The sequence below is a fragment of the Xenia sp. Carnegie-2017 genome, unplaced genomic scaffold (genome assembly GCF_021976095.1).
Source record: "Xenia sp. Carnegie-2017 unplaced genomic scaffold, XeniaSp_v1 HiC_scaffold_22, whole genome shotgun sequence".
NCBI classification, from domain to species: Eukaryota; Metazoa; Cnidaria; class Anthozoa; order Malacalcyonacea; family Xeniidae; genus Xenia; species Xenia sp. Carnegie-2017.
This window is the reverse complement of record NW_025813485.1, coordinates 3,398,055-3,413,177: the sequence shown is the minus strand read 5'-3', so window position 1 is coordinate 3,413,177 and position 15,123 is coordinate 3,398,055. Positions and strand designations below refer to the sequence as shown.

The 15,123-nt window shown below is 33.5% G+C and overlaps 2 protein-coding genes across 6 annotated transcripts; one reads left to right on the top strand and one right to left on the bottom strand.

Annotated features, from left to right (window-relative positions):
• Positions 1 to 238: 238 nt before the first annotated feature.
• LOC124446253 (multidrug resistance-associated protein 1-like) lies at positions 239 to 12,636 on the top strand. 5 transcript variants are annotated; one of them, XM_046997090.1, is made up of 27 exons: positions 245 to 751; positions 828 to 954; positions 1,065 to 1,126; positions 1,216 to 1,347; positions 1,705 to 1,941; positions 2,379 to 2,559; positions 2,776 to 3,030; positions 3,334 to 3,399; positions 3,491 to 3,628; positions 3,937 to 4,077; positions 4,138 to 4,234; positions 5,041 to 5,110; positions 5,372 to 5,498; positions 6,156 to 6,332; positions 6,511 to 6,678; positions 6,802 to 6,861; positions 7,040 to 7,127; positions 7,215 to 7,411; positions 7,505 to 8,017; positions 8,234 to 8,433; positions 9,478 to 9,604; positions 10,159 to 10,260; positions 10,390 to 10,533; positions 10,643 to 10,801; positions 10,882 to 11,048; positions 11,754 to 11,948; positions 12,016 to 12,636. In XM_046997090.1, exons 1-27 carry the CDS (start codon positions 519 to 521, stop codon positions 12,125 to 12,127), a joined length of 4,275 nt encoding a protein of 1,424 aa, XP_046853046.1. In that variant the 5' UTR covers positions 245 to 518; the 3' UTR covers positions 12,128 to 12,636. The 5 variants fall into 5 exon arrangements, 4 of the variants coding, with proteins under 4 accessions (XP_046853046.1, XP_046853044.1, XP_046853048.1 ...); XM_046997088.1 differs by having other exon boundaries at positions 246 to 751; positions 6,778 to 6,861; XM_046997092.1 differs by lacking the exon at positions 245 to 751 and having other exon boundaries at positions 928 to 954; positions 1,302 to 1,347; positions 6,778 to 6,861.
• On the bottom strand, positions 12,408 to 15,113 carry LOC124446262. The gene is made up of 8 exons (XM_046997109.1): positions 14,845 to 15,113; positions 14,055 to 14,513; positions 13,896 to 13,974; positions 13,750 to 13,827; positions 13,541 to 13,630; positions 13,315 to 13,395; positions 13,153 to 13,215; positions 12,408 to 13,013 (listed from the first exon to the last, which is right to left on the bottom strand). Exons 2-8 carry the CDS (start codon positions 14,493 to 14,495, stop codon positions 12,646 to 12,648), a joined length of 1,200 nt encoding a protein of 399 aa, XP_046853065.1. The 5' UTR covers positions 14,496 to 14,513; positions 14,845 to 15,113; the 3' UTR covers positions 12,408 to 12,645.
• Between the last annotated feature and the right edge of the window lie 10 nt (positions 15,114 to 15,123).

The following is a 15,123-nucleotide window of genomic DNA, read 5'->3' as shown; positions in this document are numbered from 1 at the left end:
TTTATGCTTTAGCCTGAGTTAAACTCAACCCATCTTAAGAGTTAGGTGAGAGACATGTGCGAGTTCGAGAGCTCACGCACCAAGAATTTCAAGAAAGCCGATGGTGTGAATAAAAAAATTCTTTCTGAAGTAAAACAGCGAAAAGCAATACCTGTTTTTATTTGTTATCTACCTGTTTGTAACATAACTATTGAACGTATAATACGAAATTTGTGTTTAGCGTCAAAGTGCGCAATTCAAGCCCAATTTCAAATGAATGCTGGAATTTCGCGTATAGATCATTACAGAGATACCAGGAAGCCCTACAGGGAATTAAGGCTATAAATGTCTCCCTATTTTCAGACTCTTTTTTCAAATGGTGAAAATTCTTTCCCCAAATTATGAAATGTGAAAAACGAGAGTGGTAACACTGGCTCTGATGATATGCATATGATGGCTTCCTCGTCTTTGTTGTAAGCAAGTGCAAGGTTCAAGGGTTCAAGTACAAAAAAGTCGTTAAATGTTTATCAAGTCTGGGAATGCATGTAGTTGCATTATATGATTATTTTCCTGGTCAAAGTGACATCACCGACGTTTGGTATGCGCAAGCACCACACATTAATACTCATTTGAATTTTGCAAAAGGAGATCTCTTCGAAGTCATTGGTGATGTTGATTGGTGGCTTTATGTTAAAACAAATGACGGTGAATCAGGTTATATTCCAAGTTTGTTCACTGCTCCCGTGAATGACGATTGTTTGAATAAAGATGAGTAAGTGATCATGATAATTTTTTAGGTAATATAAACTGACCTCTTACCATAACATATTTTTGTTTCTTATTAATAGTTTAAGCTATGAAGTTTTATCATGTTATGGCGATGTACCATCACGTGCTATTGATGTGTCCGCAGACTTAACTTTTTTTCCAGATGTGCAACTTCATGACATTAATGAATTTCATCACATGGACATGGTAACCTTATTTCTCATTGTTACTGATGCATAAATGACAATAAAAAGTATTATGGCAATAGGATATTTCATTCATTAAAGTATTGTGATGATTCATGTTTCTTTATTAAGGCTAAATGCCCTGAAGAAAGTGCTAATATCTTTTCAAGAATTACATTTTGGTGGATGACAGGGTATGATTTTTTATGTGATTGACTTCTTTTATATGCTGTTCATTGTGAACAATATGTTCCTTTTTTTTGAAAAAAGTGCTTTTTGCTAGCTTAGTACGGTTAGGCTATAGTAAACCATTGGTTACCAAGGACCTTTGGTATTTGCAAAGTTCGCTAATGTCAAAAAATATTGAAGGAAAGTTCATTGAAATCTGGGAGCATGAAAAAGAAAGAGTATCAAGGTATGCATACCTATCTCTTGCAATACAATTTCAAATTAATATAATCTGCTCTATGTTGATACTTTCTCATTTACAAAAAGGAGATTCAAACATCAGTTACATCAACACACGATGTTTGTTGATTATTGAGTCCTTGTAATGATAGAAATTTTCATGCAAGTCTTGAAATTCCTATCAATAATTCAATTGAAATTTGAAAAACAAAATTTCAATGGATAATATATGTTATGTAGTACAATTGCATTTCACAGCACCTAATTTGCTAACTGATTTGATAATATTTTAAGGTTTTGTCTGTGTGACTTACTAATCAATCAATGTAATGACTACGTAATGACTTTTCAACTAAATTTTTAGAAAGTTTGAAAAACTTAATTCAGAAAAGACAAAATATGTAAATGAACAGTCAAAGTATGACTCAGATGACCATGAAAACTTACATGATGAAGTAAAATATTCCTGTGATGAAAGTAAAGAAAAACATCCATCATTAATGAAGACTTTGCTGAAAATGTTCTTTCCATTTTTAATACCTGCGATCTTGTTCAAATTTTGTTACGATTCATTGGTGTTTGTTCAACCTCAGTTACTTGGGTAAGTTAGTTCTATGAAAGTGAATGATTTAAACTCTGGAGTATTGTTACATGTTTGTAGATGTTGATCATCCAGGTTCGTAAAGTCCTGAGAAGGACTGTTGGTGTTGATGTTGACTGAGGTTTTGAAATCCTTAGTGTTAGTCATCTTCAGAGTCAAACGAGGAGTTAACATTAGGTTTGCCATATTTGTCGTCTAGTTTATGTGTCATCATATTGTGTATTGTGGAAATGTTTGGGTGTCAATTGTGTATTGTCTTCATGGATTAGTCTAAAGTAATGCGCTTAAATGTTCATTCATTTAAGGTTTGTGATCTTAATTACGTAATTGTCAAAACTTTGTAATAAGCACAGAATATTTATGTTGGAAAGTCTTTTCATCTATCTTGTGATTTTGGCACAATGAATTCTGGGCTAACTTTATATCTTTTATTTCAGAATGATTGTGGAATTTGTTGATGATGAAAATGATCGCCCCTTGTATGAAGGCTTAATTTATGCTGCAAGCATGTTTGTCGTTGCAACATTTCAAACGTTGGTGCTACAACAGTATTTTAAAATTGTTTTGGTTACCGGTCTTCGGCTTAGAACATCAGTTCTTGGAATTGTTTACAGAAAGGTAGGAATAATAAATTATAAATTGAAAGTGGCAAAATTTTTAAGTTTTGTATTTTGTACTGTTCATTAACGTTGATGACTATGTATTAGAAGGCAGTTTTACATATACATATCATTTGAAATATAATCATGAGCGCTTAGCAAGAGCTGAAAATGTGTGATGTTAAGTACAATATTCATTCTTAGCAGGTCTTTTAATCTTGTCTTTGGCATCTAGGCTCTGGTCCTTAGCAATTATTCCAGAAATCAATCAACAATTGGTGAAATGGTTAATTTAATGTCTGTAGATGCTCAACGTCTTATGGATATTTTGACATACCTTAACTTAATTTGGTCATCACCATATCAAATAATCCTGGCAATATACTTTCTATATCGCGCTATGGGTATTTCTGTTCTAGCTGGTGTTGCAGTTATGTTGGTCATTTTCCCGCTTAACTTTTTTATTGGACGATGGTTACGTAACTTTCAGGTTGATATTCCTTTTGGTTTTGTTCCAGTAAATAATTTTGTAGGTTTTATTCCAGAAATTACTCCTTTTGGTTGCATTCCAGTAAATATTTCTGCAGGTTGTATTATGGCGGGCAGTGTTCTTGTACGTAGGCTGTTTTTTGGTGGGCAATATTTATCATTAGCAATAGTTAATGAGAACTATTTCTGCTACCATATAACTTTACGTGTGTCCAACATAAACGTTTTATGCTTACAACAAATTTTCCCTTTTTAAATTGATTTGAACATCACCGTTAACAATCGTATCTGTATTTAAATTCAGGTCAAACAAATGAACATTAAAGATTCGAGAATTAAATTGATGAATGAAATATTAAACGGTATTAAGGTACGTAGTTCCTGGCAACAGACCACAATTTTACCCAATTTCACGCAGTGCGTTGTGCTGGTTTCATAGCGTGTTTATGTCTTCGTTTTAGGTCCTCAAACTGTTTGCTTGGGAAACGTCATTTTTAGAAAAGACTTCTCGAATACGAAAAAATGAATTACGTATACTCCGATTCTTTTCTTATCTTAATGCAATCTTGAGTTTTTTTATGTCCTCGTCTCCTGTACTTGTGAGTAATTTTACTTCTTATCACGTAGCTACGTACGTTGCTTTTAAAAAATTTCAATAAATCGCAAAAGTCGGCTGCTGAATGCGTGGTAGCATCTTCATTAGCTAACATGACAAAAAAAATAAAAGGAAAATTTTAAAAAATTCCTGTTAGCGGGATTTTGTAATAACCAAGTTTGAAAAAGTTTTCGGTAAATACATACCAGTGACTTTTATCTTAATTCAAAGTAATTTGTTTCGCTCTCTTTATTTTTTTAATCTCTAATAGTACAATTGCATTGTAATTGCATTATTATTACTTTCTTATAGGTTTCTTTGGCGACATTTGCAACATATGTATCTCTGGGAAATACACTTACTGCATCAAAAGCATTCGTTGCACTTGCTTTATTTGAAACTCTTCGTTTTCCTCTTAGCATGTTGGCGCGATTACTAACAAATCTTATTCAGGTATTGTGTAAACTCGATATATTTTTTTTATGACATGTTTTTACGAGCACATTTCTTTAGGCATTAGTGTCCATTAAGCGTTTGCAAAGATTTCTCAACATGGAAGAGCTTGACCCTAATCACATTGAACGATCCGACATTTCCAAAGGAAGTAAAGGTGATGTATTTATTTGAACTTTTCTAAGTTCAATATTTTTAAATGTATGCTGATTGAACTTACGAGAAGTTGTGATTACTGGATGTTGTGCAGGAATGAATCTTAGTATGTACAAAAACCGTGAGACAATCAAGTATTTTTTTATTGAACTTATGGTGACAGAACGATATACTCGAATGATATGAATGGTTAGACACGTGGTGAATGAATGGTTAGACATGGGGTGAATGAATGGTTAGACATGTGGTGCATGAATGGTTAGATATGGGGTGAATGAATGGTTAGACATATGTTGCATGGATGATTGACGCATAGTGAGTGAATGATGCACCCAAGCCTGAATAAATTTTTTTCTTGGCAGTAGATGTTCGTATGCAAACCATTTCCTCCAAAATTCATTCGCAAATATCGCTAGGTCACAGAATAGATACATAGATAGATAGATATAGAATAGATGTATCTATTCTGTGGCTAGGTCTTGTTTAGTTGTTTTATTCTTGTTGCTATTTTATTCTTTTTTCACTTTACATGCACGGTTCATTTTTTCACTTGACAAATGAAATAAATGAATTCATTTGTATGTTTGCGATTCGCGATGTTTTTTTTTATTCCTCAAAAAATTTCCATTGAGATCAAAAAATTACTTGGAGCTTGCTGGCAGATTTTCTCAAGTCTTTGATAGCCATTTTTTAAATTAATGACAGTCATACGTATGGCGAATGAACGATAGAAAAATGAAAGTCAGTGAATTTAAGCCGATATATTATTTGAAATACTTTTGTTTGAAATCGTTTTTTCGTTTTTAGAAACGGCTGCAATTAAAATTACATCTGGTACTTTCAGTTGGGAAAATGAAAAGCAACCAATTTTGAACGAGTAAGTTTTTTCTTACTTTTATTAAATACCTGTTGTTTCAAAAGCATTTCAAGCAAAAACGATTCGCATTTGACTGACATTCTTCCCATTCGCAATAAAATTTTATTATACAAATGATACTTCTTGTTACAACACGTAATTTATATTCCCTGTTGTCGCCATAATGGCCTTATATACTGATTCATGATCTTGAGCTCAGGATGCAAGTATTTACATCAATGTATACGGTTTAGTGTATGATAATATCATTGAATCGTATAGAATAAATTTGAAAGTTAACCATGGTGGTCTTGTGGCAATTGTGGGACATGTTGGATGTGGAAAGTCATCTTTACTCTCCGCCATACTTGGAGATATAAAAAAACTTGCAGGTCATGTTTATCTACAGGTTGGTTGGTAGAACTGTTGTCAATATGTTTTGTCATAATGTGTGAATGCAAAGGATAGTTATTTTCTTTTATTACAATCGTTTTGTCACTAGAAGTTCACACAATCTAACTACGTGCATAATCGCTTTTTATGACGAAAATTCACATATCGCATTCAAACTTTTCGGGGTGTCCGAAATCTTTGTTGTTAGCGATTCAAAGTAGACTGTACCAATTGGCTATTTAGGCTATCATTTTGTTATCTTTACTGCCCTGTAAAAGACGTTGTTAGTTCAAAAACGATTTTTTTACATATTTGTAAGTTGTTTTGTTGCTAGGTTTTTAGTGTTGACTGAAACTTGACAACCTTGGTGTAGTCATCTTCAGGTCAGGACTGCACTGTGTATAACCTGGACGATCCATATTTACAAAGATGTAAGGATTCTCTAGGGTTCAGACAATTCAGTTCAAAAAGGCAGTTTGTAGTTCGAAACTTTGCTCTTCCCCCATAGATAGCCTTGTTTTATACAAATAGCCTTGTTTTATACTCGCACATGTCTCTCACCTAACATGTATGGTGTGCGAATGACACTTCATTCACAACGAAAATTTTATACAAAAACTGTCCATCTTCTTCACTTACGTACTTAGCAATAACAATTTTTGACCTGTTTTAGGGCTCTGTTGCATACGTATCGCAACAAGCCTGGATTCAAAATGCTACTTTGCGTGAAAACATTTTGTTTGGAAAACGGAAAAATAATGAAAGATATCGTCTGGTCATTGATAAGTGTGCTCTCAAACCTGATTTGCAAATCTTACCTGGTGGAGATATGACTGAAATTGGCGAGAAGGTAATAAATTTAACATAATAATCACATCAATAGTATGTAGATCATTTAAGTATAACATATTTAGGGAGACAGAAATTGATATCACAGATATGATGAAACGGCATTAGATCATTAGATTCTGTAGCTTTTTGTTATTAAACTGAAGATAATATTCACATTTGTTATTTGTGTATAAAAGGGAATTAATCTCAGTGGTGGACAAAAGCAGCGTGTTAGTCTTGCTCGTGCTGTATACAGTGATGCTGATATTTATTTACTTGATGATCCTCTCAGTGCAGTCGACGCTCACGTTGGAAAACATATTTTTGATTTCGTCATTGGTCCGAACGGGATGTTAAAAAATAAAGTAACAATTCATTAAAAAATTTATGATAAAGATCGTACGACATTTATGAATTTTGTATATGCATGATATGTGAACATCGACATTGTTGAAAATGTTTAGACCAGAGTTCTTGTCACACATCAGGTCAGATTTCTTCCCCAAGTAGATCAAATAATTGTGCTTCGTAATGGTGTGATCACTGAGGTACATAAATAGTAATTAATCATTCTTAATTTTGAATTGCTCATTTTTACAATAGCTGTAGTTAGTTTATAGTATCTTATATGTTAATGCAAACATCTCGAGCAAATCTGAATGTTGTAAACTTTGGGAGTCTTTTACGAAAATTAAATGGAAATAACGCTATGATTCCATTTTGTAGATTGGTTCATACACTGAACTTCAAGCCAATCAAGGAGATTTTGCTGAATTTTTAAAGATTTACGCTACGGAACATAACGAAGATCGAGGTATAAACAGATTTTCCATTATCCGTCTGTCAAATGGCTTGCATATCAGAAAAAAATGTTGAAAATAAAAATGTACGTAAATTGCAGAACACGTTGGCAATAGGAGTCGCTCAAAATCACAAATAAGTACAACCAGTTTTATGAACAATTTAAATGTTGATGACGGGAAATCAAATGTTTCTTCATCAAATGGCAATACAAACAAATTAACGACAAAAACTGACGATGAAAATGCGAGAGAAGACCACAAAATGATAAAGGAAGAAAAAGCTGAAACTGGAAGGGTGCGTATTTAAAATTATTGGGTGAATGTAAAGAGACCATTTATTGGCAAAACATCGCTTGTTGATTGTTGATTGTTAAAACGTTTATTTTAGGTCAAATATTCCGTTTTCATCTATTACTTTGCGTCGTGTGGAATACATTTTATTTGTCTTCTGATATTCTTCCTCCTTTGCTCAGAAGCGTCGTTAGCTGTATCACGTGTATGGTTGGCTCACTGGAGTTCCTCGAATGTAACTGAAAGCTCGCAACAAAATTATTACATTGGTGTATATGCTGCTTTAGGTATTAGTAGAGGAATCTTTATACTTTTGGTCACTATGACTCTGGCGAAAAGTTGCGTTAAAGGATCGAGATTTTTGCACCATAATTTATTGGTGAACGTTTTACGTTTGCCACTCTCGTTCTTTGAGAGCACACCTCTTGGACGCATTGTGAACAGATTCTCAAAAGATATTGATGTCATTGATGCTCAAATTCCTCTTAATTTATGGTGGTTCTTCGAAACGTCCACATCAGTCTTGGGCGTTATATTTCTGATATGTTACTCGACACCATTATTTATGACAGTTTTGTTGCCTCTCGTTGTACTTTATGTGTTCATACAGGTAAGTTTGTCTGTTATCTCATCCTTTAATATTTTAATATACCTTTTAACGATAGAGTTTTTCTATGAAGTATTTTTAATTAGAAATCCATTCAATCAAATCACACGTTATAAACGTATAGCTACTATAGTATTTTCATGGTAATCTTTTTTACACCTATAGTTTTTTGGCAGGTGTCATTGATTTCATCTTATCACAATGATTATTTGAATTAAGAGATTTTACGTGACAACATCTCGGCAACTTCAACGACTTGAGTCCATAAGCAGGTCACCTGTCTATTCTCATTTCTTTGAAACGCTCAACGGCGTGAGTACGATACGAGCTTTCAATGCTCAACAGCGTTTTATTATGTTAAATAACAAGAATGTTGATGAGAACTCAATGGTTAAATATCCTGTCATCATTATCAACAGGTAATGAAAACAAAATAATGATAAATTTATCATCTTTTGGGTAAAATGGGAATTCACTTCTTTGCATGCAATGAGGGATGGATCTATGTTTTTTTTTGGTTAGATGTTCTTTAGTTTTGATTAGATTTCAATGGGGTTTTTTTGCCATACTTTGTCAGACTTCTTTATTTAAAAGTGGAAAGTTTCCATGCAAATTTTTTGTTTGACTGACTTGAATTTCAAGAGAAAAAGGCTGTTTGAAAGTTTGCACAAACTTATAGGACCCCCAGTTCACGCTTATTACGCATGTGGTTTTTTCACGATAGAAGTCAATATATTTTAATTGTAACATTTCAAAATTTACATGGGCAAGAAAACGACTCCATGCTTGGCTCTATTTTAACGCTTTCTAACTTTCTAACGCTTTTATTGCAGTCTTGCAGAACGCATGTGTTCACGTTGGTGTATTATAAATATGGCTGCTGGCATGAATTTCATTCCCTCATTAGCTTATTAATTATTAATGTCAAACTTTATAAAGTCTTGAGCTCAATCATTTATTTCTACATTTATATTTTTAAAGATATGAACTAGTTGAAAATTTACAAACAATATTTGCTTTAATCAGAAAGACAGAAGTTGTTCGAAAACAAAAAATCTTGTTCGGTCCATGACTGTTGCTTGTGACAAATTTTATTAAAAATTTTATTATTTGCCATGATGTCAATTGATGTTCTCCGTATGGATCATGATACATGAATCAAAATTAGTTAATGGAGAAATAAAATAAATGTATAAAACAGGAGTCGATGGAAAATATGAAATAAATATATGAAACATTTTATAGTTGATTAAAGTTACGAGTCAAAATTAAGTCAGCTTTGGATCCCTAGACTGGAAGGTTTTTTAGAATTGTGCTCCATTAACGTTGTCTGCTTTATTGGTATTTTACAGGATATTGATACCCCTCCTGCACCCTTTCTACCCAAGGCTAGGTGGGAATTGTACCCTCTGCATCCCTTTACTAAGTCCATCCCTCCATTAAATGATCTGCCGTCTTTGCAGGTGGCTTGCTGTGCGTTTAGAACTCATTGGTAATTGTGTGATATTCTTTGCTGCTCTCTTTGGCGTACTAGCTCGTGAAAGTATTGAAAGTGGCTTGGTTGGTTTATCCATCACTGTTTCTCTTAAAGTAAGATTATTAACATTTTATTCATGATAAAATATGCTTCATTGTATAGCATTGTTTGAGCTAAAACCATATATTAATGCAGTACACGAAAAACTGGCAAGCTTGCCGGGACTGTATAAAAGGTTATGGTGTTTACAATCCATTAATCAACGTGAGAATGAAAGTATGGAACAGGCCAAATAAAGGGGGAGGGGTGCGCTATTGGCGGTCGACAGTGGCTCCGCGCAAAGCGCGAAGAGCCTGCTATTGAATAGTTAGTCTTCAGGACGGATTGATGTGATAATGAAAACGATTGAATTGTTGATGTCAGGAATGGATTTAATTGATGAAAATGAATAAACTGTCGAGCAACGTACCATGTGGGTTGACTCGATGGTAAAGGGTGTATTGTGGATTTATGTCTTGTTCAACATAGTGAAAACAAATGTGTTTTAGAGCTGCAATCTACTTTGACGTTCCGAAAAAATTTGCGTCACTGACCCATGAAAAAGAAAATTCAGGGGTTATGCAAAAATTATTTTTAATTTCTTCTTTTTCCATGCAAACATATTTAGATCACGGGAAGTTTGAATTGGTTAGTGAGACAAACAAGCGAGTTGGAGACCCATATTGTATCGGTTGAACGAGTAAAAGAATATACTGAAGCTGAACAAGAGGTGTGACAATAGTGGCATATTAGAATACAATAGTAATCTAGTTGGGATAAATTTTGAGTAGACATGCTCCCTACTGCTTTATGAGCATTTTTCTTTTCTTTTAATTTAATGATGCTTTTCATTCTTTAGGCTGCATGGACTAATTTATACCAAGCTCCTGCCAATTGGCCAGATAAAGGTGAAATCGAGTTTAAACAACTGGGAATAAGATATCGCAGCAATCTACCTCTTGCATTGAAGAAAATCAATGGTAAAATTGGTTGTAATGAAAAGGTACGTAAATGTTTCTCTACTTCACGTTAATGGTAGCCGCCATTCTATTGTAAAGAACTGTAACCAGGAATAATTGATTATAGTTTTTTGTACATTTTTTGTCTGAAAGATTGGCATAGTTGGAAGAACGGGTTCAGGAAAATCAACGTTAACAATGGCATTGTTTCGTACATTAGAAGCCAGCGAAGGAAACATTACAATTGATGGTATCAATATCGCACATCTTGGTCTTCATCTTCTTCGTTCAAAAATCACTATAATTCCACAAGTAACTTTAAAAATAAACAATGGACATTTTTAATTATTTATTCGAAAACATACTAACATACATATATTCAATTTCTACAGGATCCAATTTTATTTTCAACTTCGCTACGTTATAATTTGGATCCGTTTGAAAGACACACTGATGAGGAAGTTTGGTCTGCTCTTGAAATGGCTCACCTAAAATCTTTTGTTTCTCAACTTCCAAATTCTGTAAATTTTATGATCTCGGAAGGCGGAGAAAATTTAAGGTGATTATTTTAAGTTTGTTGTATTGCCCGTAAACAAAAGCATTTTAGGAATTTATTTCTATACGAAACTTATTTTACAGAGGTTTGTGGAACACTAAAATGTTTAGATATAATGCACCGTGGTTAATGAACTTGCTAAGACACAGGCCTTTTCCATTGAATGAAAATGGATGGTGCTATACTAAAGGTTTTGCAGTTATAATTAGGAAAGTGATGATAGAGGATATGATAAGGAAATTTGTTTTCATCGAATAAAATCGTTCCATTATGATTGTAGGAAAACAAAAATAATTACTAATATTTAGGTTAAATGGAAATTTACTTTGTGCTATGGGCACAGAGTGTATCTAAAAAAGACGACCTTTAGATATGAACCTATTATGAAATTACAATGACTGAGCACTATGCCATAGTTCCTTTTTGTGTATATTTTCCTGTAATGAGTTATGTCGAATTCACAGGAGCAATAGCTTTTGTGCTCGAAATAAAGAAATGCAATAATGTACACTTACGTATGTAGCTTACAATATTTTACTGACTGGTGTAATAAGTATAGTCCATTGAATTTATAATAATTGGTTGATATTTAAGCTCTTGTGTTTTTATACACCCTATAATCTTTTCGCATTTTTCGCCACGTTATCAACATAGTGGAGATAATGACGAGCATTATATACAATTAAGCGTATATTTTTTGGTTTCTAGTGTTGGTCAACGTCAGTTAGTGTGTTTAGCGCGTGCTTTGTTAAGAAGAACGAAAATTTTGGTTCTTGATGAAGCAACAGCTGCTGTTGACTTGGAAACTGATGAACTTATTCAGCAAACGATTCGTAAAGAGTTTGCTGACTGTACAGTTCTGACTATCGCTCATCGATTGAATACAATTATGGATTATACAAGGTACTATATTTTGGTGAACTAACTTACTGGAAAATTAGTACGTTAAAACAACCTAATTTATTTACAGAATAATGGTACTCTCTGAAGGAGAAGTAAAAGAGTTTGACTCCCCAAGTAATTTGCTAGAGCAAAAAGGCATGTTTTATGAAATGGCAAAGCATTCTAATCTTGTTGTTTGATTAAGGGTACATGGCTGAATCTTGTGAGTACAGATTACCTCTTACCCTATAATTTTGTGTGCATTGTCTAGAGTAACCTTTCAATATTAATTGCTTCTGTATTTTGATCATAAACCAATTGTTTATAATGAAACAGAACCAATCATTTTTGAAGGTTACTCTCTTTGCTACCAAGATTACAAATTATCTTTCTTCAAGATTTATCATTTTCCCTCACTATGACATATGTAGACTTATACAATATAGGCTATTCTATACAAGAATTATTGGTAAAATCTCCTGCCTTCAAACTCAATGTTATTTATTCTATAAGTATTATTGGTAAAATTTCCATGCAAACTATGTAGTCCATACAAAGTTTGTGATTTGGTGCAAATGAAACTTCATACTTTGTGTTGATAAATGTAGGAATCATTTAGCTTATGATACTACGCTACAGTATTTATTGGTACTTTGTAAACAAATTGTTCTGTTAAAAAAGTTCAGTTTAAAATGTTATGAGGTACAAATGTGTATTTTCATGTTTGATTACCATTAATAAGTTGATGTTGATAGGTTGTATCCATTTGATTTACAAGAGCACTCAATTCTGCAGCAGAATATCCTAGTAAACTCTTTAGATCACAAACAAATTTGTACACAAATCTTTTTCCATGTACTTTATGAATCATGTCACCATCATAGTAATATCGTAGAGCTCTGCTTAACTTCTCATAATTCATAGCTGGCTTATTCTTCCTTTTCCCCCATTCTTGGGCTACTTGTTCTGGAAGGTTTAATTTAAATTCACCTTGATCACCAATCCATGTAATTAGATGCTTACAGTCTTTATCAGTTAGAAGTTGAAGTAAAAATTGCCATAGTTGAATTTGGCCATTGTTTCCAGCTGGAACAAAATATCCCAATTTAAGGCAAGCATATGTCAGAATTTTCAATAAAATACAATGAAAACGTTTTAATGTTATATTTTTTATTTGTTCCAACATGATAGTATTGAACTTATGGTAGCAAGCAAGTTCACATACCACTCCGACTTGCTGTAAGTGTCGGTACTTCTGGTGATGATAATTCTACATTAGGATTTTGTCCTAAGTAATGATAAATAAAGTTCCTCCAGTTGGTTGTTTGCTTCTGATTAAGGAAAGTATTGTATTTACAAAATACAAACCCCACATCAAGGAACTCACCAATTGGAGATGCTAAATTATCTACAGGTTTATTCAAGACCATTATAGGAGTAGCCGTGGTGTTTGACAATCTTGCATTACCTATAAAATCCACAGACAAATTAAGGTATCTTCTTGAAATATCTATGGCAAATGAGATAAAACTCAAAATGACAATTTTCAGCTACATTCAGATAACAGCTGTTATCTCATGTTATTACACTTTATTATGCCATTGTTGATTAACCTTTATTGTTGGAGGACTTTCGTCTTCGTTTTGTTGGGGAATGTGGCAGAGTTTTGTTATTCTTTTTTTGTTCACCATTTCCAAGCAACTCTTACAAATAAAAAAAAGTAATGGATTTGTAATGCATGTACTACATAATGAATAAAAAACAAATGATGAAATACATTTAGCAAGTAACTTTAGGAGTTCTAACTCATAAAAATTGCTACCTGGATTGTCAGCATTGTTGGGAGTCAAATGGATATTTAATACATCCATTCGCTTAACTGTCTCTCCATTTTCTGAAACTATAAAAATATTGAACTTAGGTTACATGAGATTTTGCAAACTTTATATAACCAACATACATTAATACCATTTTTAATTTGAATGTTTAAGGTGACTGTTCCATTCAAAGATCCAGCATGCGAGCCAACTGCAACACAATCTTCCATCTTCATTAAGACAAAACAATGTTAACATGGCCGAACAATCAAATTTGAGTTCATTTGAAGGAGGAAATGATTTTGCTAACCTCAATTTCATGATAAAACATAAAACAAGTTTCTAAAGGCACATGAATTGAGTCTGCCACAAGCTTTCTAATCGTGCCAATAAGTTCTGATGCTTTTACTCGTACTATGACAAACTGTAGATTCTCTGCAGCCAAAGTGGTTTGAGATTCAGCGAAGCCTGTAATTGCTTTTTCATCTGGTTTTGTTTCAAATTTTTCAGCCAGAATAGAGGTCAATGGATATTCAACAGGCAAACTTGAAACAGACTCTTCTGGCAGTTTTTGCTCAGGTTCACCAACTGCTACTTCAATCTGTGTCTCTTCTTCAACATTTGGAGGTAATCCACCTTCTTCTTCAGGGTCTTTCTCAACAGGTATTGTAAGAACCTGTGACACAGGTGTCAGAACACCAGTGGCGGAAAGCAGCAAAGTCGCAGAATCAGATAGTTGTGCTGGATCCATTTCTTATGTGGTACAAAACTATGTAAATGTTAGACTAAATGCTTAAATGGACAAATTGCATTATGTTTTGTTGTAAAATAGCTTAACCTTTTCTAGTTAGATGAAGTTTCATCCACCAAGCAAAAATAGGGATAAAATTATGTTTCCTGCCACAAGGGAGAATTTGATGGCAAATATGCATGGAAAATAGAAAAATTGCTTCCTGCAAGCAACTTCCTTTAAAATACTCAGTTGCTAATACGCGCACACTTCATCCGGGTAAGCATAAAGTATACGCACTACAACGTCCTGCTGTTGACAGAAAGTTGTTTTTCAAAACTTTTCAAAGATCGTTTAACAGAAAACTCACCTCGCTTGTTTATTTTCTTAAAAGCGAAGACTGCTAAATGGTTGCGCGTGATATCCGGCCAAATATTAAAGCATTTCACTTGTCAAGCACAAATAACAAATCGTGTATTTGCCAAAAGAAATGAGTTTATTAGAGTTACAAAATTATATCGAATTATTGTTCTTGAAGATTATTTAGCCACAATATTCCACACTGAAAGTGATTATTCGGAGTGTTAGTTTTAGTTCTTGGCAATCATTTTTATTTCTTCCCAAAATGACCCTTGACGCGTTCGCCCGA